Below are 24,182 nucleotides of genomic sequence, written 5' to 3' on the forward strand. Positions count from 1 at the left end.
CGCGGGGATTTGAACCGGTGACCTTCTGATTGGCAAGCCCAAGAGGCTCAGGGTTTAGACCACAGCGCCACCCGCGTTCTTATACCACCTTAATCAGTCATGGCTTCCCCCAAGTTTGCAAAAAAGTGGTGGGAGTTGTTAGGGGACCGTATTCCCTGCAGAGCTACAGCTTCCAGAGTTCCTTGGGAAGAGTGACTGATTGTTAAATCACTCTACAAATTGTAGCTGTGTGAGGGAAATCGGGGTCTCATAAAAGCTCTCAACATCGTTAACGAATCACTGGATTCTTTGGGGGAAGCTATGGCTATTCAGAGTAGTATAAGAGTGCTTTAAATGTATGGTGTGCTTGTGACCACAGTGTCATAATGATTACAATGCTATTTTGAATGTGAAGCACTACAGAATGTGCTGCTGCTGCTAAAATGGAGGAAAGGTTGGGACCCAAACAGCACCTCAGCAAGGGACCCTCTTTAAATCATGAGCTTGCACTCTTGGGCTGAGCTGTCAAGATCACTCAGTACAGACTGGCTACCACTCTGGTGCTTCCTTTCCCATTTGCAGCTGGAGGTGTTCAGAAAATGGTAAATGAACAGAAGTATTCCCTCTCCACCCACATCCAGACACAAACTTTGTAAATCGGATGCTTATGTGTGGAGAGAGCAGCTTCATCTGCTTTCCTAATTTTGAGTGTGTAACTTCAAGTTAATGTAGAATGTGATCTTGCAAACAGATGCTTACTGATCTCTCTCCTTTCCAACCCCCCCCCACCAACTCAGGTGATGTTCGCACTGTTAGACTCCGACTTCTCTCCAAAGAGACTGGGGTTGAATTCGCCAGCACTAATTTTGTCTTCTATGACTGCAGCCTTCTGCGCACGTGAGTTTTGACCCTGGGGCAATAATCTCCCTTCTTCAGACTCCAGACCTGGTCCCAGCTTTGAGCAACTGTCCCCTCGCCCCAAGAAAATGCTCCTTAGTCTTGATTTCTTCCCTTTAGGAAGAGCTCTGATCTGGCAAACTAAAGGCCTATCCAGCCAACATCCTGTTGCCCAAAATGGCCACGCAAACGCTCCCGGGAGCTTAAGTCTTATCTTACCCATAAAGCACCCATGTTGCATTCCTTTTACTAAGGACGTCTATATGACATTACATTTGTGTTGTAAATTGCCCTGTGGTCTTCTGACGAAGTATATAAATTTACTAAATAGTAATAATAATAGTATTCTGCTGGGAGCTGCCCAGACTGGCTGGGGAAACCCAGCCAGATGGGCAGGGTATAAATAAAATACTACTACTACTACTATTACTACTACTAATAATAATCTGTGAACTCCAGCTGGGGAGCCAGGTCCCACGACTTGCATCATGGGCTAATCTAAAATGGGTGACCCAGCCAGATGGGCGGGGTATAAATAATAAATTATTATTATTAAATTATTAACATAATAAGTTTTGATATATTCTGAAAGCCACCCAGAGTGACTGGGGTATTAATAATGATGATGATGATGATGATGATGATGATGATGATGATGATAATTTAAATATATTGTGAATAAATTATCAGTGGATCCCCAAATGCATGTTTGGGTTAAAGGTGGGTCCCGGGTCTGAAAACAAGGAAGAGAACTAATGTAAAGGCTGAGTTGTTACCTTTTCCCTCTTCAGCAAGTGCTCCCCCCCCCCCAGGCTTCCTTCCACCATCTTTTACAGCAGTGTTTCCTAAAGTGGGTGATACCACCCCCTGGGGGGCACTGGAATGTTCTGGGGGGGCGGTAGTAGCCTTGGGTGCATTTGGGGGGCATTGAATAAAAATAAGGGGGTAGAAGCATAAAGAAAGAAGAGAATTTTGGAAAATGATTTGTACATGATGCTTACCGCCAAGTTGGGCACCGTTGCAGAATGGCGACCACGCCTCCCCTGGATCCAGCAGGGTTTTCCCGGGCTTGTCTGAACACTTTTTGGCTTCACCCAGACCCGGGAAGTGGATTGCAGCTATAGTACAAAGGTTTTTAATTGCATTTCCATCATAATATTTAGTGGAACATGGCTTCAGTGTGGTCACAAATCTGTTAACTAAAAAAAGAAACTGACTGCAAATAGCTAATCATGGTAATTTGAGAATGCTGCTGACAAAAATAGAGTCCAACATTAATAAATTGATAGCAGTGCACCAGGTTCAGCCTTCTCATTACTATTATTTTTAATATTATTCGTAATTTTCATATTATCCTTCGTTATCTAATTTTTGTGTGTGTAATGCAAATGTTACTATGGTTGATTTTAATAAATTTATAATTACAGACTTCAAGGTGTCTTACTTACAACATCTTTTTTACTATGTTGTAGGACGCAGGTAGAAATATAGATACATAAAAGAACGCACATTTGTTACTGCATCTTTCTGTTTCTTCTGTTAAAGAAGATAGATTTCCAGGGGAACTCCGAGCAATTTTTTCAATGAAAAGGATGGCGGTAGGCCAGATAAGTTTGGGAATCTCTGATTTACAGAGCGTCACCAGAGTACAGTGGACGCTCAGGTTGGGAACGCGATACATGGGGGATGCACATTTGCAACCCTCAGTGTCCGCAACCCGCAGCACTGTGTCTGCGCACGCGCAGGTTGCGATTCGGCACTTCTGCACATGCGCAAAGCGCGATTTAGTGCTTCTGCGCAAGCGCCAAAACCCAGAAGTAACCCGTTCCGGTACTTCCGGGTTTCGGCAGTCTGTAACCTGAAAAAATGCAATCTGAAGCTTCTGTAACCCGAGGTATGACTGTACATGATGCTGAACACAATAACATCAGTATGTACGCACACACTCTCACACACAGCCCCAAAGAGAGCCAATTCAGAATATTTCTGCAGGTGAGAGGCAGGAACACTTTCTAGGCTTTAGTCTCAGAACTCCTCTTGAATTGGGGCATCTGAACCAATGCAAAGGATGTCTGAGCATGTGCAGAGTGCTTTCCCTTTTACCAGGACCCATAAGCAGCTCTATTTGCAGCAGGGGTTTGGTGGTGGTGGGTGGGCTCTTTTCAGGCCAGAGGGTGAGAGCAGCTGGGCGAGTCGGGGCCTTGTTCGCCTCTTGTATTTAGAAACAAAGCGCTGAAGGTGCCTGTGCAGCCGCACTCGATCTGCCGCCTTGCTTGTCCGTTCTCATGGCTTGGCACACGCTTCCTTCCTTCCTTGTTTCCTCACCCCCACCCCCCATTTTAAAATAGGAAGTCACATACAATCTCTTGTTTAATTTTGAAGAAGCGCTTTCCCCTCTCGGTTCTGGGGCACCCAGCCTTATTCACCGCCAAGTCCATTTGTGGCAATGGCTTCAGTCAACATTTGCCCCCCGGGCTTGTCTCTGCAGCAAGCAGATGGCTTTGGCAGGACTTTGGGAGCTGATTCAATCAGGGTCCCTCCCTCCTCCCCTCCTTTCCCATGAACTCCATATCCTCAAGCCGAACAATGGCAACAGGGAATAAAAGGTCCAGGAAAGAAGGGGGTGGGTGGCTTTTGTGGGACAGGGTACGTGTGGGTGTACACCTGTTGTTGTTCTTGCTTCTTCTTCTGCTGCTGTTTCCCTTTATTGACTTTTTATTTCCATTCTTCCTGCAGATGCTTGTCGTGTGTGAGCAGCCACTACCCTTGCCACTGGTGTAAATATAGACACACTTGCACCCACAATGTGGCCAAGTGCTTCTTCCTAGAAGGGCGAGTCAACACCACAGAGGTGAGAGCAGTCCTGGCAGTGTAAGGTGTTCTTTACTCCCTCTTGCCCCGCTGCACCTTGTGGGAATGCCTGCCAGGCCCTGGAGAGAACCTCCAGGCTTCATTCAGGGATACCAATACGCCACCCACCCCAAACTATGCCCCCTCTTACCCTCCCCACTCAATGTAGTCCCCTGAAACCTCCCCTTTGCTTGCTGGAGAAATCCATAGGAGTTTGTATGGTGGGTCTGAAGCTTCCTCAATAATAATAATAATAATAATAATAATAATAATAATAATAATATAAAATACCGTAATACATCAAACATTAAAAGCTTCCCTAAACAGGGCTGCCTTCAGATGTCTTCTAAAAGTCTGGTAGTTGTTGTTCTCTTTGACATCTGGTGGGAGGGTGTTCCATAGGGAGGGTGCCACTACCGAGAAGGCCCTCTGCTTGGTTCCCTGTAACTTGGCTTCTCGCAGTGAGGGAACTGCCAGAAGGCCCTCGGAGCTGGACCTCAGTGTCCAGGTAGAATGATGGGGGTGGAGACACTCCTTCAGACATACTCAAGACTCAATTTGATAGGCAGGGACTTCTCCCTTCCCATACCTGCTGCCTGAGGGATTAGGAGGGGAGGGGAGGTCTCCTCACATGTGGCTTCAACCCGGAATATCACCTGCTTTCCTTGTCCTCTTGAGGGTTCTGTGTTTCTGCACAATAGCAGAAATGGCTGCAAGACAATTGATGCTTTGCTTTAAACGTATGGTCATGTATGGAATGCAGGCAGAGTTTTGCATACATTACATAACCACCCAGCTCACCCAACAACGTTGTAATATTTTGGAGTTTTGCAGAATTCAGAGTGTATTGCTTGGGGTGGTGCAGGTGGAAAAAAGGAGGAATAAGAGTTGTGACGCGGGTGGTGCTGTGGGTTAAACCACAGAGCCTAGTACTTGCCGATCAGAAGGTTGGCGGTTCGAATCCCCACGACGGGGTAAGCTCCCGTTGCTCGGTCCCTGCTTCTGCCAACCTAGCAGTTTGAAAGCATGTCAAAGTGCAAGTAGATAAATAGGTACCGCTCCGGTGGGAAGGTAAACAGCGTTTCCGTGCGCTGCTCTGGTTCACCAGAAGTGACTTAGTCATGCTGGCCACATGACCCGGAAGCTGTACTCCGGCTCCCTTGGCCAATAAAGCGAGATGAGCGTCGCAACCCCAGAGTCAGCCATGACTGGACTTAATGGTCAGGGGTACCTTTACCTTTACCTTTGAGGTGGGACAGAAAGGTAAAGGTATCCTTTTACCTGACCGCTGAATGCTCCCCCAGCAAGACAACATATCTTCAGATGACATGAGCTCTAGAAATTTTATTTGAAATGTGAACCGAGAAAAAAAAAAAAAAAAAAAGAAATGTGAACCGAGAACTGAGATTTGTGGAAGTCTAGATTGTCTTTAGGCTGTTTCCTGTGTTGTAGCATGCAAGCGAAGAGCTGTTCTTCCTTGGACGTTTTAAAGCAGACATTGGATGGCTACCTGTCACGGATGCTTTAGCTGGGGTTGGACTAGATGACCATTGGGTCCCTTCTAATTCTATGATTCTGCCGTGGGATCTTTGGTACAAATGTACATTTCCACAGACCAGGGAATCCCAAGCAGTCAGAGGAAAGTCAGCAGGTGGCAGATCGACGGCATTGGCAGCTGATAATAGCACTAAAGTGCCTGTGCTGGGGCGGGGGTCTGGATCAATGCTGGTGGGGGGCAGGAAGGACCAGGGTATTTGCTGGGAGTGGGGCCAGTCGCTCATAATCAATCGTCTGGCCCAGGCGGCGGGATCGATAGACCTAGAGACGCCCGGGGCTCTTTGTGGGTAGGTAATTGATAGCAGCTCCCTTTGAGGGGCCAGCGTTCGGGTTGCGGTCGGATGTGGTGGCTGGAGCTGGGAGTGGCCTGGACAGCAATCTCAGAGGCTCTGGGAAGCAGAGCATTCAGTGTAACAGTTGGGGTTGAATTAGCACTGGCAAAACGGGTGTGCGCTCGGGAGGACCTGTGTGTGTGTGCGTGTGCTGCACACTAGAATCGAGCGAGAGAGCGGGGAGGGAACTTAGTGCTTTGCTCTTCTCTGCTGGCCCTGCCTTTTGTCTTGACCCCATTGTCTTGGGTCTGGACAGGAAGTTGCACCCAGGGCTTGATTGTTCTCCAGGTCAGGACCACATTTCCTCTATTGCTTCCTGGCGTCACTGCCCCCCCCCAACCTCCCTGCTAGCCATGTAAACAGAGCAGCACGCCTCCCCCCACCTTTCCTTTGGTACCAAGGAGCAATTAACTAGACTCTGGTTTCCATGGCAACTCAGAGCGCCCAGCAGGCTCTTTCATCTCCATCTTTCTCCCGAGGCTGCCCCAGGCAAGAGGAGGAGGTGGAAGCCAGACTCCTGGGTTTTATCCTGTGCTCAGGACAGGGGTCTCTGGGGGTGGGAAAGGTCATGTTTTTGGGGTGGGGGGAGAAAGAGCCTCAGTTCTTGTGGTGGAAAGGGTTGTGTGTGGAGCCAAGGTTGCGCCCCCTAGTAATACTTGGGAATCAGTGGAATGGTAAGCCAGTGGGCTTACTTGTAAGTAAGCCTGCCGGGAGCAGGCGGGGGGGGGGAGCTACTTCTCTCCCTCCCACACGCCCCAGTCTCTCATGTCTGCTGTTTCAAATGTACACTGGTTATAATTTAGACCAGGGGTCAACAAGGCTTACTGGTCATGGGCTGGATCACTCCAGTGGAGATACTCTGTGGGCTGGGCCGGCACAGCGTGGCACCGGAAATCACATCTGCGCATGTCTGCGATGCCAGAAATTTTGCACCTGCACAGAAGCGATTTTTGGCGTCTGGGCATGCACAGAAGCAATTTTCGGCACCGCGGACATGCGCAGACGCGATTTCCAGCATTTGGGCATGTGTAGAAGTGATTTCTGATGCTGCGGAAGAGTCCCCGCGCTGTGATGTGCTGGTTTAGCGCAGCACTGGGGGACTCACTGAGCGGGCGGCTCAGTTTGGAGGCAGCGCATGAGCCGGTTAAGCGACCCTCATGGGCCGCTTCCAGCCCATGGGCCTTAGGTTGCCGACCTCTGATTTAGACCCATATATCTCCTTTGCTTTCAGTCCTGCACTGGGAATGTTCAAAAGTGCATGGAAACAGTACAAGAAGTTGTGTGTGTGTCAGTCAATGTGTCATTTTTAATACCCCATGCAAATGCCTTGCCTCTCTCCTGTAGGGCTGCCCTGAGCTGCTTCCTGGTGGTGAGATACTGATCCCAGTGGGAGTGTTGCAACCCATTACCCTGCGTGCCAAGAACCTTCCTCAGCCTCAGTCAGGACAGAAGAACTACGAGTGCGTCCTGGGCATCCAAGGCCGGCAGCAGAGAGTCCCAGCCGTGCGCTTCAATTCAAGCAGTGTGCAGTGCCAGAACACCTCGGTGAGGCAGCCGCACATTTTACGCCTGTATTTTGAATACCTCTTTCCCATGTTCCGCAGCATTCTGCAGCCGCGAAGGCTGGAAACATTGGAATGGAAAAAGGGGATTCAGTGTCTTGCTGTTCTGGGGCTGCCACCGGTTTTTCTTCCCCGTGCTTCACTTCCCCTGCTTCTTAACAGTTGTAAAATGCCTCCTTCTGCATCTGTGGCACAATCTGCACACATGTTTTAAGGGCAAGGACCAGAACCCATCCCAACTGATGATGTTCCAGTGGTTGGAGTGTTGGGTTCAAGCCTTTGCTGTTGACTTGTTTTGACACACCATCAAATGGCTAACTTTCTTGGCCTCAGTTGTCTGTTCGTATAATGGTAATAAAGGTAAAGGGACCCCTGACCATTAGATCCAGTCGCGGATGACACTGGGGTTGCGGCGTTCATCTCGCTTTATTGGCCGAGGGAGCCGGCATACTGGGTCATGTGGCCAGCATGACTAAGCTGCTTCTGGCAAACCAGAGCAACGCACAGAAACACCGTTTACCTTCCCGCAGGAGCAGTACCTATTTATCTACTTGCACATCGTGCTTTTCAAACTGCTAGGTTGGTAATAGTAGCCTAATTAACAGTATTGCACTCCTGTAATGATGAATAAGGTGCAAAACACAAAGCGTTCTGTACACTGAGCGTTAGATTGCTTACATTTTTGCATATGAGCTTTAGCACGCTCCCAAAGTATAAAAAGCATCCCTCTTTTTTTAAAAGCTTTTTTTAAAAAAAGACAGTAACTCTCTCTTTTGTGAACCCCCATACCATCCCTGACCATTGGCTATGTTGGCAGGAGATGAAGAGAGTTGGAGTCCAACAACATCTGGAGAGCCACAGGCTCACCATCCTGCTCTTGCCCCGTGAGTAGAGTTGCCCAAACCCATGTATGTTCAGTGAGGTAGGAAGGTTTGCCAGTGAAACCAAATCAGGGTGAACTCCCAACAAAATTTAGCAAAATGGGCTGCAAGCAGAACTGCAGTTTAGGGTGAGTAGCTAGAGAGATGCATGTTGGGTCAAAATAAATAAATAAAATATAACCACATAAATGATGATGGACTAAAGTGACTGTGAGTATCTAGGAAAGAGATTTAAAATCACAGTGGGAAAATGTACTTAATACTTCAATGTAGCGTACAGAAATAGTGGAAAGGGGGAAGGCTAATTCCATGTTAAGAACTGGCAAAGGGACTGAAAATAAGTCTGCAACTACTGTAGTATACTGTGTGGAGTTATCACTCCATCTGAAAAAGGACATCACACATCTGGAAAAGGTTGAGAAAGGACAACTAAAACATTAACTTGACTGAAGCACAAAGCTAAAGGGGATTTACAGAAGAGCTTTATAAAGCTAACTATAAAGCATATGGATAGTGAGATTTCCCTTTTCGCTCTCAAATAATTTTAGAACCCAGTGAAATTCAGGGCATTGTCAGCATTTGAGCAGTATTAGTTGTTGGTCCATTTTCCCTTCTTTGAATTAAACTGTAGTAGTTCATACCTGCACTTACTTGAGTTTGTATATTGAGAAGCAACTTTAGTCTTTCCTATTCATACCTGTAGGTGTTCTCATTTTTGGTGTTTGTCTCTGCCTTCTAATTTCTTGATTCTATTAGGCCAATTAACTACCATCAGGGCATGTACATAGATAGCTGCAGGTATGCTGCTGCTGCTGCTGCTGTTGTTGTTTAAATCCCCAGCAAGAATTCTCAGTGAACACTTCTGTTGTACTCTGGGCTTTATTTTGAAAATCTGAGGGATCAAAAGAAATAGCCTTAGCCCCGTGTGTGTGTGTGTGTGTGTGTGTGTGTGTGGCTGCTTTGTCCTCTGTTCAAGAGTGCACTGAAAGTAGTTACAAGCACAGCTGGAAAACACGCAAAAACATTGAGGCAGCAGTAGGCATGGAAAGGGGAACAGAAAATGATTATTGATCCACCCACCCAAAACATCAGAAGGAATAATCTGCAACCCAAGTGAAGCAGTTTGGAGCCCAGTTTCCCCCAACTTGCCAGATTTTCCCTTATTGAGTAAGCCCAAATTTTACAGGTGGAAGGCATTGAGAATGACACTATCTGAGGGTAATGTCAACTGGACTACACAGATTAAATGGCAGCCCAAACAGCTGCAAGAGCATATTATGCCCTTAGAGTGTAGAAAGTGGGGGTGGGGGTGAGTGAGGGAGACTGTTTCCTCCTCCTCTGTAATACTGGAATTCAGGGTAATCCAATGAAATAGATGGACAGTAAATTCAGGACAAACAGAAGGAATTGCTTCTTTGTGTAATGCATAATTAACTTGTGGAATTTGCTGCCATACGATGTGGTGATAGCAGTTACGTTAAGATGGCTTTGAAAGGGGATTAGGGAGATTTATCCTCCATGAATTTATCAATGGCCACTGAATGACAGTTGCTGGGAGCAACTGCGCAGGAGGGCTATTACTTCCACGCTCTGCTTGTAAGCTTCCCATAAGTTGTACCACTGTGGGGATGACGGTGCTGGGCTAAATCAAGATGCTGGACCTTTAGTCTAATCCAGCAGGGCTTTTGCCTCTTGAGTGCCGGGTGCTTGACGCAAGCGAAAGGGGAGAACCCTTGCTTTCAATGCCTAATGAGCTGCTGCCCTCATGGAGTGCCTTTGAACTCCCAGAGGCATCTGGCGGATTGGCTGGCTGGCTGGCCACTGTTGAGTAGTTCCTGTGTTGTGAGATTTGGAAGTGTAAATCTAAATGAATAATGATTTGAACTAGCTATACTAAAAGAGTGAAGAGAAGCATGCAGATTTATCCTCCAACAATCCTTAGCTTTGTAGGACCCACTTCCAGAGCTGGCCAGAGTCAGGCCCACCACCCTCACCTTTGCTTCCTAATCAAAACTGGCTGTGTTTATGTGGGGCATCCACTGGAAGCTCCATCGAGGTTTCCCTCTGCTGTTTATAACATAATACTGCACTCTGTAATCCTTTCCCCGTGGCTATTATTAACAAAGGTTGGTTCTCCCCCCCACACACACATTGGACCATTTGTCTTCCACAAAAATTAGGAGTGGAATATTGGCAAATTTGGGTGAGTGGGCAAATTGGAAGAACTTTCCCAATGGGTGTGGGCTTACCCTATAGATGATGAGTCCCATATTACAAAAGAGACATTGCCGGGCTGGGCTTCTGAGGGCAGGACAGCTATTGGTTGAAGCAGCAGCAAAGCTTAAACAAAAAAACAAATTCTTGGCCACTTCATGCTTATGATAAACCCATCCAGCTGAAAGTTCTGGATTTTTACCTGTCCCAAAGATTAATGCCATCTTTGGGGTAATGTGTGTGTCTGTGTTTTGCCCCAACACCCTGAAAGTATCAAAACCATCTGGGCTATTAATGATTTCGGTCTGCAAACAGGGTCAAGAGAATTCTGGCTGCTGTGCAATGGAAACAGGGCGAGCATCCTCCTTTTTTCAGTGCTTCTCCTTGGGGTCCAGCTACTCCTCTTTTTCCCCCTAGCTGCTGCCCCTTGCCTATCCAAGACCACCCAGGTTCCCATATCAACATGCCCTTGAGTCTGAGATTGCTGAAATTAAATGCTTAAAGCTGACCCACGGAGAAGGAGCTGTCATCTAAGACTTGATCTAAGACTATACTCCGTCTGCCCTCTTTGCCTGCCTTTTTATTTGGCATTCTTTCAGGGGGTGGCTCTGCTAGTCAGTTTCCTCCTCCTCAGACTCAGTTTTGCCCTTGTAGAACTCGGCAGGGAAGATGATGGTGCCAAACTAGAATGAGCTGGCTCTGTCTGTCATTGGCGCTATCTCCACCCACTGTTGGTATCCCTGGCTTCTACCCTACTAGTCTCGGTGGGCACAGACCACCACAGGTTCTACCTGTTGGAAGTAGTATGCTTCTGAATACCAGTTCCTGGGAGAGAACTGTTGCACTCAGGTTCTGCAATCAGGCTTTCCATAGGCATCTGGTTGGCCCTTGTGAGAATGGGATGTTGGACTAGATGGGCTATTGGCTGTCAAGGCTCTTACATTCTTACAAAGGACCAGCCTGGCTTGCATTTCCAATCCAGATGAGGCAAGCCAGGTTAGCTCATCTCAATTATGTCCTCCTAGAATCTCGTTTCAGTATCAAAAGGAGGTCAGATAGGAGGATTTATTGTAGTCTATAAGAGTTCCATCTTCCTCTCCAGGTTCATGTATTGCAGAGCCTTCATTCTGTTTGTTGGGTAGTTGGGACACAACAAAGGTTCTATTAGTGTACTTGACCACTCAGCTTGCTGCCTGATATTTGCCTTGCCTGATTTGAAGGAGGTAGTCTTGGACTTTTAGTGATGAGGCTCAGGACCTTATGGCAACCATGAGAACCACCAGGCTATTCCCAGAATGTTTTGTACCCAATTCATTTGATATTCTTCATGTGATGTTCTTTGTTGAGGGTGAATTGATAGCGGTCCTCGGGTTGAGGGATTTCTTGGCTGTTTCCCAGCCTTGGGCAGATCACTACCTGGTGGTGACTCCAGTCCTCTGCAAGAGTGGAGTGAGAATGGGGGCAAGGAGGTTGGGCCAACTCCAAAAGCTGATGAATCCAAGCAGTTTCATGACAGCCCTTCTCCTGGAATACAGAGGAGGTTGGGGTGATGAAGCAATAGGGATGCTCGCTGGAATGTGAGTGGAGAGGAACTTGGAATGAGACTGAGCAAATCCAGGCTACAGCTCATTTTAGAGGCTCCCTCGTGGCAGCGATGGCAGCAAACAAAAACTAATTTTCTGCTACTGTTGTATCTCTGCTGAGCCATTCAGCAGAGCCAGTGTTGAGTGGACAGAAATCTTCTGCATTTAGGTCCCCAGGGTGATTGTAATGAACCCTTGGTAGCCTGTTGAGATTTATCTGCCAAGCACTTCACCAGTAAAAATTGCTCTCATCTTCTCCAACTTAGATGACACTTTAGATCCAGTGTAAGTGCTAGAAGTTGGGCTTTTAGATTGGAATTTCTAGCGACAGACAGACAGACAGACAAAAAACAATCATCTTATAATCAGGGATTTTTTGGTATGTGTTTGTGGGAAAGATCTCCCCCTTCCTCTGCTCTCCTATTGGGTTGCTTCTGTGGGGTTTGGCATTTTCTCCTGCTGGTGACTTCTGTTTCTATTAATATTGGCATTTGGCAGGAAACTACCTCACTTCTGCACATTTCATTGTCGTGAGATTAGGCTGTCATGTATTTTTTTGGTGAGGTTTTACAGTCTTCTTCGCGGTGACTCATACATTTCTGCTGTAGCTGCTGAGGTAGCATTTTCAGCCTGAGGAACGGTGATCAAACTGAGAGGGCTTATATGTGTTTTGCATTTGGGGTTAGGTTCTGATCCCTGTGGTGCTTTGCAGTAAAGGGAACATGGGCTGGTTTGGTGCCAGGCGTTGAGTACTGTTGGGAAACTGACTTTTATCTGATCCGCAGACACTTTTGGGTCGCGGCCGCGGCGGGATGGTGGTGGTAGTATATGTGCACAGAGAATTACAGGAGGATAGCTTTGATTTGAAGGTTCATCAGAGTCTGATACCAGCATCTGCACAAGGATTCCTCTTGCACTAGAAGACTTGCCCTCTGTCCCCCTATGCAGACCCAGTACCCTGCCCAAATCTGTTCCAGAGGGTTGGAAGAGATTTAGGGGCTGCTTGTGGGGGGAGGATCGGGAGAATGTTTGGTTGTGAAAGGAGCTGACAGAACAAAAATTTAGTGCTCTGTTGGGTTTCAACCCGGTCTCCAATTTGGATAAAAAATCACAGATAATAATTATAGGTGGTCTTCAAACCATTTGGAATTCATGATTGCCTGGTTCAGACATTGGGTCCTACAATGCACACCTTTGCATGGAGCTATGCCCAAACCCGAGGGCATGTGCATGATGTATGAATGATATTTTTGCCTTATGCATACATTTAAAGAGCATGTATGGGCAAAAAGGTGTATGGAGGTGGCATGAAACTGTGAGCAGCCCCCCACATGGCTCTGTGGCCACTGGGGTCTGCCTCCATGTCCACCACCAGCCTTCCCATGTGGCGCAGGAAAGACCGGTGGATGATTCTTTGAATGTTTGGTTGAACATGTGGGGAGGATTACAGTGGTACCTCAGGTTACAGACGCTTCAGGTTACAGACTCCGCTAACCCAGAAATAGTACCTCAGGTTAAGAACTTTGCTTCAGGATGAGAACAGAAATCGTGCGACAGCAGCACAGCAGCAGCGGGAGGCCCCATTAGCTAAAGTGGTCTTCAGGTTAAGAACAGTTTCAGGTTAAGAATGGACCTCCGGAATGAATTAAGTACGTAACCCAGGGTACCGCTATATTGTTGTTTGTATATTCAGGTGAATGTGTGACTAGTCCCCAATGCTGAGAAGTTTGGGGTAGACTCAGTGGGGATGCTGAGGGTTAGGCTAGCAGGTGCAGTCGTGCACCCCTGTTTATGCCGGCAAAATGGAGCTCTTGTCTCCAAATTGTGGCCTTGGTTTTTGAAGGTCCCCCCACCTCGGGACATGGTGAACTGAGATACGAATCTGTCAGAGCTTTCCCAAAGCCAGGTCCACAAGCCAAAATTACTTCTGTAGGAATGGTGAGAATCTACCTATAATGGTTGTAAGTTGGGAACCACCTTCCTTTCCCTCCCCACCCCTTTACAACTCTCCCCCAAAACTGTAGCATGCTAACTGTATCAGTACGTGGCTTGGCTTGCTTGTCTGAGCTAACTTAAGCTATTTGCTCTGCAGGCACCTCACAGAGCTTCACCTGCTCTCAGTATTGGGGTACCATGGAAGTCTGAGGCAGGTAGTGAATGGATGTCCTTCCTTTTGGCTCATTTCAGGGCAGCAAGTCTAGGAGTGATTAATGGTGTTTTTGGGTGCTGCTTGGCAGCAAAGGCTTTATCTTCCTTCCCACCTTCCCCTCCACTTAATTAACACTGTTGCATTTCTATAAGTTAAGTGGTATGGAAACACTGACGGAATGGAATGAAGGATTCCACGTTGCTTTTTTTTTTTAATAAGGATTAAAGAGTCTCTTCTTTTGGCTGGGGCAGAAATAAACAGCAGGACTTACTGAAGATCTGTGTTGGCACTTGTTCTGTTTACTTTTAACATGCATTAATGATGTGAGAGAGGATGGACCGACTCTAAAGAGGCTCAAATGTTCTGCAGGCGATGCAGAATAATTCCAGCTGGCAAAGAAGGCTGCAGAGATGTGTCAAAAATAAAAATAAAAGTAAACCAGGTGGCTGAGGAACAAGATGTCTGAGAACACAGAGGGCTGATATAGCAGCAAAGTTATATATGTGATGCAGGGAATATTTTATTTTTCTACATCTGTGGCCCTAGTCAACAAGTTACTTCAACTACAGTGGTACCTTGGGTTACATACGCTTCAGGTTACAGACGCTTCAGGTTACAGACTCCGCTAACACAGAAATATTACCTCAGGTTAAGAACTTTGCTTCAGGATGAGAAATGCAGAAGTGCAGCGGCAGCAGGAGGCCCCATTAGCTAAAGTGATGCTTCAGGTTAAGAACAGTTTCAGGTTAAGAACAGACCTCCAGAACAAATTAAGTTCTTAACCCGAGGTACCACTGTACTTGGAGAAAAGACTGGGGAGCGACACTTGTTGCCATTGCCTCCATGCCTCCCTCTTACCTCAGGACAGGCAGTTGTGGGGGCTGCATATGGTGCAAGGGATGCCCCCACCTTCGGACTCCTAATGTTCATTTATTTTATTAAACAAGATTTATATACCACTTATATCATCAGCAACAACAAAAAACCATGAGTGGTGCACATAAAGCAATATGGAATTTACATAAGAAAATACCAATAAAATCAACCCTCCGACAAACAAATAGGCATACGATTGATCAAAATATAAATAAAATTTTAAAGTTATAAAACAAGTGCCTGGGTATTGTTGTTTTATTTAGGTGTGTGCTTGTTAGTTTAAAACTAATGTTTTCCCACTGGGGAAAGGAGATTGTTCTCAGGAAAATTATCAACATGCTGTAGGTGCCAAAAACTGCCGGAGAATCCTGAGGAAGGGATAAAAAGTATTATGAACACAGTGAAGCAGCCAGAACTTGAATACTGTGCATTTTGCATCCTGGGCAATGTCTGTCAAGCTATTCCCTTGCCGAACTGCATACCGTATTTTTTTGTGTATAAGACACCCCCATGTATAAGACAACTCCTGTTTTGTTTTTTTTTAACCCCAAATTAAGAAATCAATATTTTAAACTAGGGTTGCCAAAACCATGCTTGGCTAGCTGTTGAGACCGGCTGCAGCAGCAGCAGCAGTGCTTTGGTTGATGGTGGGTTTTGCTGCAAATTGTTGTTTCCTCCTCCGCCTCCTCTTCCTCCTCCTCCTGCTGCCGCCCGTGGTTTAAATGGTGGAGCTGAGCGCCTTGCTGCTGCCGAATAAACAGTGACAGCTACTGGACAAGCCCCGCCTTAAGCTCGCAGGGCCCTGCCGCCAGGGGAGCTTGGCCTGAGCCAGCTGGGCTCCTCTCACTCGCCATGTCCGGGGATGGTCAGTGGCGGCGGAAAGTTCTTGAGCTTTTTTGGGTGACCGCCCTGAAAGTTGTTAAGCTTTCTTTGTCCAAGCTGGCAAACTGCAACCCCAATCGCCCCACCGAATGCGCACTCCAGCCAGCCCAAGCCAAAACCCCCATTCGTGTATAAGACGACCTCCAATGCTTTTCTAAATTTTTAAGCAACAAAATATAATCTTATACATGGAAAAATACGGTAGTTTTACAGCACCCAGTCGGGCAAAGCAGTTGCTTTAGCTTTGTTTTACTTTCAGTTCAGATTGTTAGCAGCGCGTCCAGACAGGACCTGGGAAAACCACTGCTTTGATTCTTAAAAGTTTTCATCCCTTCGTTGCTGGGTCTTTGTAGGATTACAATACAGCCTGTGGAGTTCTGGCCAGCACATCTTAGAAAGGACTTTTTGGCTTTCTGATGTGATCAAAGCAAGCCCCATCTTCCCCTTCCCAAGTCAGGAAAAGAACCATTTGCCCTCCCCAGTCCTCATCACTCCTCTGCTAGGCAGGGAGATGGTTTGGCTGATGGAGCTCAACACCTCGACAAGAAACTGTTAAAACTGTAAAAAAATAACATTTATGGAAATTCTGAAGCTATGGGGGTAAATATGGAGGGGGGCTGGAAAAAATTGGGGGAAATGTGTTATGTATAACATAGTTTACTATAGAATTATCATGCCTGGAATATGAGAAGCTTAGTTGATTCAGACAATGAATTTTGGGTTTTTGCAAGACCCCATGAATCCCGAGTTTGAGGGTCTATTACAGTGGTACCTTGGGTTAAGTACTTAATTCATTCCGGAGGTCTGTTCTTAACCTGAAACTGTTCTTAACCTGAAGCACCTCTTTAGCTAATGGGGCCTCCTGCTGCTGCCGCACCGCCGGAGCCCGATTTCTGTTCTTATCCTGAAGCAAAGTTCTTAACTTGAAGCACTATTTCTGGCTTAGTGGAGTGTGTAACCTGAAGCGTATGTAACCTGAAGCATATGTAACCTGATGTACCACTGTACTCCGTTTATGGAGTGCTGCAAAACACAGGGTTTTTGCTGCAAAACTTTTGCCAAACAGTGGCACCAGTTTGGAGTAAATCTGACAACAATGGGTTTTGGTGTGACCCCTGGGTTTGAGGGTCTTTTGCTCCATTTGTGGGGCGCTGCAAAACATTGCCAAACTGATTTGGAGTGAATCGGGTGACGTTGGCTTTTTGGGTGACCCTTTGACCCCTGGGTTTGATGTATCAGTTTCTCAATTTGTGGGGCACTTCAAAAAGCGGGGGGGGGGGGTTGTTGCAAAACGACTGCAAAAACTATGGCACCAGTTTCAAGGGGGTCCCATATTTTGGGATTTTTAGTTAACGAAGCTTGGCAGCAAACCTTTGTTGCTCTATACCAGGCATAGGCAACCTCAGCCCTCCAGATGTTTAGGGACTACAATTCCCATCATCCCTGACCACTGGTCCTGTTAGCTAGAGATGATGAGAATTGTAGTCGCAAAACATCTGGAGGGCCGAGTTTGCCTATGCCTGCTCTATACTTTCTCCCACTCCAATCCTTTGGGAGGATAGAAACAGAGCCACCAAGTACGCCAACAAGAGGAGGGCCACAAGAAAAGAAGGAATTAAATCCTCCTCCTCTCTCTTGTGATAATGGCAGTGGCCTCCAAGAAACAGAAATGTGTCTGGCTCTTGCATTTCAGGGTCGTACTCTCAGTGTACAGCTCAGCAATTGCTTATCCTCAGTGTACAGAAATTGTAATGATCTGATACTGTACATAGTCTTATGTAAAAGCATTTCTGTTATACACTTCTAGAAATCATTTGGGGATATTAAATGCATGAACACCTTTGCTTAAACATTGTTTTTATCATTTTAAAAGAAAACAAAGGCTTTGGGGGGGGAATTGAGGACCTGCCCCTCCCAAATTCCCCGTTCCTCCCACTAGGGCTTTCATACCTCTAGACCAGGGCTCAGCAACCTAAGGCCCATGGGCAACAGGCATCCCACGGGGGTCATTTAACTGGCCCACAAGCTGCCCCCGAACCGAGCTGCCCGCTCGACGAGTCCCCGTGCGCTGTGCTAAGCTGGCACGGCGCGGGGACTCACTTCCGCAGCACCAGAAATCGCGTCTGCGCATGCTCAGATGCCAGAAATTGTGTCTGCGCAGACACCAGAAATTGCGGCTGTGCGCGTTCATGCACGCATGCGCAATCCGGCCCACAGGGGGATTTCTGCTGGAGTGAACCAGCTCAGGTGAGGTAAACCTTGCCGACCCCTGCTCTAGGCTTTACAGATGTTTTTGGACTCCCAACTAACATCATCCCCAGCCAGCGTGACAACATCTGGAGGGACCTACAGGTCCTGCTCTAAACAAGGTTTCCTGGTTTGTGCCTGTAGGTTCTGTGTATGCGTGCAATATAAATATATAATATGGGGATTATAGAAAAGCTTCTGCTTCTTTTGGGAGCTGTCGATAAATCCCTACAGAGGCCAACTCACATGCTGAGAACCCAGGAAGTGCTAACAGTGCAAGAAGTGGGGTTATGATCCAGATTCGGTAGATTAGCAAGTACCGTATTTTTCGCTCTATAACACGCACCTGACCATAACACACATGTAGTTTTTAGAGGAGGAAAATCCGTAGGCATGCCACCCGTAGGCATTCCCTCCATAACACGCACAGACATTTCCCCTTACTTTTTAGGAGGAAAAAAGTGAGTGTTATGGTGCAAAAAATACGGTAGGTCCTTTCCACCTAGGGTGACTGTTTACTCAACGCCAACAAAGAGGGTAAAGAAGGACACAGACCTAAATAAAATGTGCAAATATTAAAATGATCACTACAGTTTAAATAGAACTACAATGCATGTCTCCATACTGGGGAAGATGATTGCTGGGTTGACCTGTGTGCTTGCTCAGTGTGCTGTCCAGATGCTCGCTGTTGATGGGCAACTTCAAGGCCATTCCTCTCTAAGTCCAGTTTAAAGATGCATATGAAGGGAGATTTCATCTAGGTCTTTGTCCTTAAACAGAACTCAGAGCAGGCAGCCCTTCAGACAGAGGACTACCCTCTGTAAGGCAGGGTGTGTTGCTGCTGCCCTAGTCTGAAAGTTGAGCCTTAAGGGGGATTGCCAAGCTCTTAAGTACAGCTCATGCTTCCTAGGTGACAAGGCAGTTGGGTGTCCTGTCTGATTCTGGGGAGGTTCCCTCTTTTAGGTTTTCCCAATGTGTATTTCTGAATAGGGATTCCCATCACTACAGTCATACTTTGTAGGAATGGGAGAGAGATTTGATACTGTTTGCATTTCAATGAGAAACTCCCTGATTTGCACTTCTCAAACCAATGTACAGACCAACACACAAATATCCTTTGAACTTTACCCTTCTCCAAAGTTTGTGCTGCCATTCCCTAGCAACCAGTGTGTGTGAAAATGCATATATTAGGAAAAGTTTGCATTAAAGAACAACATATAAAAATGGGGGAATTGCTTTTTTAAAATGGGTCTATTTGTCAAAACTGCATACAAAAATGTATATTTTAGGAGAATTTCACCCTAACATGTTGACAAATTTTCATGATGGTTCATTTTTAAATGCAAATTATTGTTGCAGAAATGTGGAAAACCCAATTTAAGATTGGGAAAATGAGAAACGGAAATTGACAGGTGAATCAATTCCTGGTATTTTGCCCTCTCATACATTTGTGACCCATCTCTTTCCCACAGTACTGGTATGACAGTGATGACCTGGGGGAACTGCCGCTGGATTTTGATGTCATTTGGGATGGAGACTTCGCCATTGACAAGCCACCAGGGTTCAAAGGTATGAGCCCTAGATGCAGAGTGCACATTTATGCTAATGGGGGTGCCTTAGGTCTGATTTCTCATGAATCACTTTCCAGTTTTCTAAAATGAACATTTTGTTACGGAGAGACCTTACAAAGTGATAGTAGGAATGCAGTACACCAAGGCACATTAGTGCCGTTCCAAAACTTTTTGCAGCCTGAAGAACAGAAATGCCCCTTCTCAACCAGTGGCGGAGGAAGCCTCTTGGGCACCTGTGGCGATGCGCCCAGGGGTGGGGCAAACCGCCCATAGGGGCAGGGTGAACTGCGCCACATGGCACCCATGGGGGCTAAGGACGGGGTGCACTGCGCAGCACCCATAGGGATGGACAGAGGCAGAGCTAGTGGCAGTGTGCGTCCCAGGGATGACACCCAGGGCGGACCGCCCCCACCTTGCTCCGCCTCTGTTCTCAACACCCACCTACCAGCACTGCTAAGGCCAACACTTTTTTTTTTTTACTACACTCTTCAATCACCAATTTCCTGCCTTCATCTGTCACTCCTTCCCTACTTCCAGTGCTGCCTAAAAGAAGTGACTTAACCCTGATGTATGTATGGTAGAGCCATCTCTGGAAGATAGAGAAGCTGCCTTAAACTGTACCCAACTGTTGGTCCATCTACCTTAGTTTTGGCCACACTTCCTGCTAGAATCTTCCCAGGGTCTTAGACTGGACATATTTGCTGGCCTATCTGGACCTGCTGGGGATTTAAACCTGGGACTTTACTCATACAGAGCAGATGCTGTACCCCTGAGCTTCAGCCCTGCATCTTGGTTGACCCTGGTGTGATAATTTCTAGCCCGGGTGCATTCAAAGACGCAGTTGCATCAAGAAGCTAACCTACTAAAATGTTTATGGTGATTCTGCCATGTTAAGCAAGGCCGCTGAATCTTGGCCCACACGGCATGGTTTAGATTGCCAGCATAGGTGGAGGGATCTTTGAGGGAGGTGGCAATCTGGTGCATTGAGAAGAGAGGAAGTTCCTTTCATTTCATCTCCATGTTGTTCTTCCCTCTCCCCAGCTCTGTTGTACAAGTGTTCAGCCCAGCGCTCCAGCTGCGGGCTCTGCCTCAAGTCAGACCCGCGCTATGAGTGTGGTTGGTGTGTTCCAGAACGCCGTTGTCTCTTGCGCCCTCACTGCCCTGCTTCCCGGCAGAATTGGGTGCCACCTGGACGGCGGGGGGCCCGCTGCACCCACCCCCGCATCACCCAGGTAAGAAAAACTGCTTAGCGGTTCTTTTAAAGGTAAAGGGACCCCTGACCATTAGGTCCAGTCGTGGCCAACTCTGGGGTTGCAGCACTCATGTTGCAGCACTCATCTCGCTTTATTGGCTGAGGGAGACGGAGTACAGCTTCTGGGTCATGTGGCCAGCATGACTAAGCCGCTTCTGGCGAACCAGAGCAGCACACGGAAACGCCGTTTACCTTCCCGCCGGAGTGGTACCTATTTATCTACTTGCACTTTGACGTGCTTTGAAACTGCTAGGTTGGCAGGAGCAGGGACTGAGCAACGGGAGCTCACCCCGTCACGGGGATTCGAACCGCTGACCTTCTGATTGGCAAGTCCTAGGCTCTGTGGTTTAACCCACAGCGCCACCCACGTTCTCTTACTGTGGTGCTTTTTCCTTCTTTTTTGGAACCCCTGCAAACCTCGCTGGGTTCCCTCCCCCCAATGAGCAGCCTTCCTTTCTCTTCCCCTCCCACCCCCAATCTCTCTGCAGGTGTTGCCATTGACTGGCCCCAAGGAAGGTGGGACACGAGTGACAGTTTGGGGAGAGAACCTGGGGCTTCATTTCTTCGAGGTGGGGGTCCGTGTGGCAGGCGTGCGCTGCACTTCTCTCTCTGCTGAATACATCAGCGCTGAGAGGTTGGTGAGGGTTTTCTGAAAACACTGGGTGCTGGTGGAGGAGGAGCCTGCGGGGTGCTGTCAAGGGAAGGTATAGAACAGGGAATTTGGGTAGGAGCAAAACTGCAAAAACAACTGTGTGGTTCATGTTCTCTCACTTAACACCACCTCTTGGACCTGGTGGTGCATTTAATGGCAGAACTCTGTGAATGCAGCTCCTTCACTCCTCCCTTTGTACTTACACCAGGAAGTCCACAGTTAACCAGAGTATCCCTTTTTCCCAGAATGGAAGAAACTCTGATCAGCAGCTTTGGAACAAGCCCAGGATCATAAAGTACAATTTATGGCAGAGTGCCTTTTAGTTATAGCACTTGGTTCTCGTGCATTTGTGAGCCAGGGCTTCCAGGCAGGTTTGTCATATTAACTAAAAACAAAATAATATCTAAGAAGGGAGGCTGCAGGGTTGCAAAATCGGAAGAATGAAAAGGAGCCAATACAGTGAGCTAAAGAGCACACAGTTGTACTTGATGAAGCTATCATTTTAATCTTCACACTTTCTGATCAGACCAGAAAGATTTATGTTGCAAGAAAGGACAATAAATTAGTCTTTTCCTCCCCCCACGTCCCCCAGTGTCATCCCGGCATGTTCCACTCATTTGAATTTAGACATGTTTGTCTAAATGTTTCCCTCTTAAACTCCAGAAACAAGGTTCCCATGCCCAGATTCTCTCACTTTGGTAAAACTGGTCTAAACTACCAATAATGGGTTTTCTTGGGGGTTAGCCACGCTTAACTTTTGCTCTGCTTTTTCCAGGCACCGGGAAAGAGCTCTGTGTTTAAGCTTTATTTCCCACTTTCCCTACGAAAATCCGCGCTTTAGCATTCAGTTTGGCTTTTTCATGGATTGCCGTTTGCTCCAGGGTTTTCATGGGGAAAGATCCAGAGCAAAAAAAAAGGAGGGGGACTTGGACACAAAACTTTAAAGTGTGGACCATGCCTGGAAAGAGGGGGGCAAAGGGGAAAGTGTACATAAGCACTTAGGTAGGCCAAAGTGGACTTTGATATTTCAATAGCACATGGATGGGTAACTTTTTCAGTCTTAACAGGTGGGAGACTCAGATCCGCCATGATCATGAATTTATTGCTTCCTCTGTGCGTCTTGTTTGGGCGGGGCGGTGGGTGGAAGGTGCCTTCGCAATGCAAAACAAAATGGCGTCCCTAGTCCCTTATTGCAGAAACTTCTGAGTTTTCCTTATACAGTGGAACCTCGGGTTACGGTGGGGAGCCCCGCCACAACCCGAAAACGACGCAACCCAAAGTGTCGTGTCGTGTCTGCACACGTACGCAGCACAGTTTAGTGCTTCTGCGCATGCACAGACGCGATTTATCGCAACTGCGCGTGCGCGAATGGCGCGAACCCGGAAGTAATCCGTTCCAGTACTTCCGGGTTTGCGCCAGTTGCAAGCTGAAGGTGACGTAAGCCAGAGGCAACGTCACCCGAGGCTCCACTGTATTTTGTGCTGAGAAGGATGTTGGTGCTGCCTTGATTGAGGTGAAAAGATAGGCCAGGCCAAAAGTATTCATTGGGCAGCTAGGAGCGATGCCAGGAAAATTTAGAGGATTTCATTGAAGGCCTCTCTGACCAAGGCTAATGCTGCTGACCTAACAGGCACTCCTGAGGAAATGAGGAGTCATCCCCTCCCCAGGGAAGAGCACTGACTAGACTGAAAGGTTTACCAGGCAAACGTCATTCTGTTCAAGGAGTGTTTCTTGCAAGGCCTTAACAAACCTGCAGTCCGGGGCAAGACAAAGAGAGCTGAGCTGTGCAAAAATAAATTATGACAAGGGGCATTGTGGAATGAAGAATTAGAAGCAAGTGATGGCCTTGTGAAGGAAAGGGATGTGGTGGACTTAATGGGGCGGCAGGGATTGGTGTGGTGGCGATGGGATGGGGAGGAAGCCATATTCTTCTGACAAATCATCCTTTCTCCCCTCAGGCTGGTATGCGAACTGGAGCCATCGCTTTTGCCTGACCCTCCCCCCGGGCCTGTGGAGCTGTGCGTAGGCGATTGCAGTGCTGACTACCGGACCCAGTCTGATACTCCCTTCACTTTTGTGGTAATCAGGGTGGGGGTTAGGGCTCAATAGGCATATTTAGCTTATATGATAAGCAATGAAGTTCATGGTAGAAGTCTTGCTTGTAAACTGTGGGCGGGTTTATCTGTGGGAAGGGGTGTTTTCTGAGCCCCAGACCCAAAAAGTAGTCTGGTTCTGGAAGGGGTGTCCACGTTAATCAGCTTGAGGGAAGGGGGAGACTGTTTGTGAAGTGTAACTTCATTATTGATTTCTACCTGTTTTCCTCATGTAGACCCCCAGTTTTCATGGGGTATACCCAGAACGAGGTCCTGCCTCAGGCGGGACGAAAATCAGCCTCCTGGGAACGCATCTGGATGCTGGGAGCAATGTCAGTGTTGTGATCCGGGGAGCCCCATGTCAGCTGATAAGGTATTGTTTGGGGTGCCATTCATGTTTCAGTGGAGTTGGCTGGGAACTCTTGGACAGGCTCGCTATTAAATTGGGTTTGGGTGGGGGAAGGAATTGGGTGGAATTCAGCATCGCGCTGAGGTGAATGTCCATTCAAGACAAGCATTGCAGCAGGCGGAATCCCCCCATCTCCTCCCCCAAGCTCTGTTCTGGGAGTTGACCTGAAATCCCCTCCACGACTTTTTTTTTGGGG

The 24,182-nt window shown here is 47.3% G+C and overlaps 1 protein-coding gene across 3 annotated transcripts in view; it reads left to right on the plus strand.

Moving 5' to 3' along the window:
- Nucleotides 1-24,182, plus strand: part of PLXNA3 (plexin A3) — a 71,814-nt gene that overhangs the window by 23,568 nt on the left and 24,064 nt on the right. For all 3 annotated transcript variants that reach the window (XM_083592491.1, XM_083592490.1, XM_083592492.1), the window contains exons 8-15: nucleotides 777-876; nucleotides 3,613-3,727; nucleotides 6,960-7,160; nucleotides 19,482-19,578; nucleotides 20,622-20,812; nucleotides 21,321-21,466; nucleotides 23,443-23,563; nucleotides 23,814-23,950. In XM_083592491.1, the coding sequence (XP_083448617.1) occupies nucleotides 777-876; nucleotides 3,613-3,727; nucleotides 6,960-7,160; nucleotides 19,482-19,578; nucleotides 20,622-20,812; nucleotides 21,321-21,466; nucleotides 23,443-23,563; nucleotides 23,814-23,950 (1,108 nt within the window). The remainder of the gene's footprint in view (nucleotides 1-776; nucleotides 877-3,612; nucleotides 3,728-6,959; nucleotides 7,161-19,481; nucleotides 19,579-20,621; nucleotides 20,813-21,320; nucleotides 21,467-23,442; nucleotides 23,564-23,813; nucleotides 23,951-24,182) is intronic.

Source organism: Podarcis filfolensis (genome assembly GCF_964270895.1).
Source record: "Podarcis filfolensis genome assembly, chromosome: 17".
NCBI lineage: Eukaryota > Metazoa > Chordata > Lepidosauria > Squamata > Lacertidae > Podarcis > Podarcis filfolensis.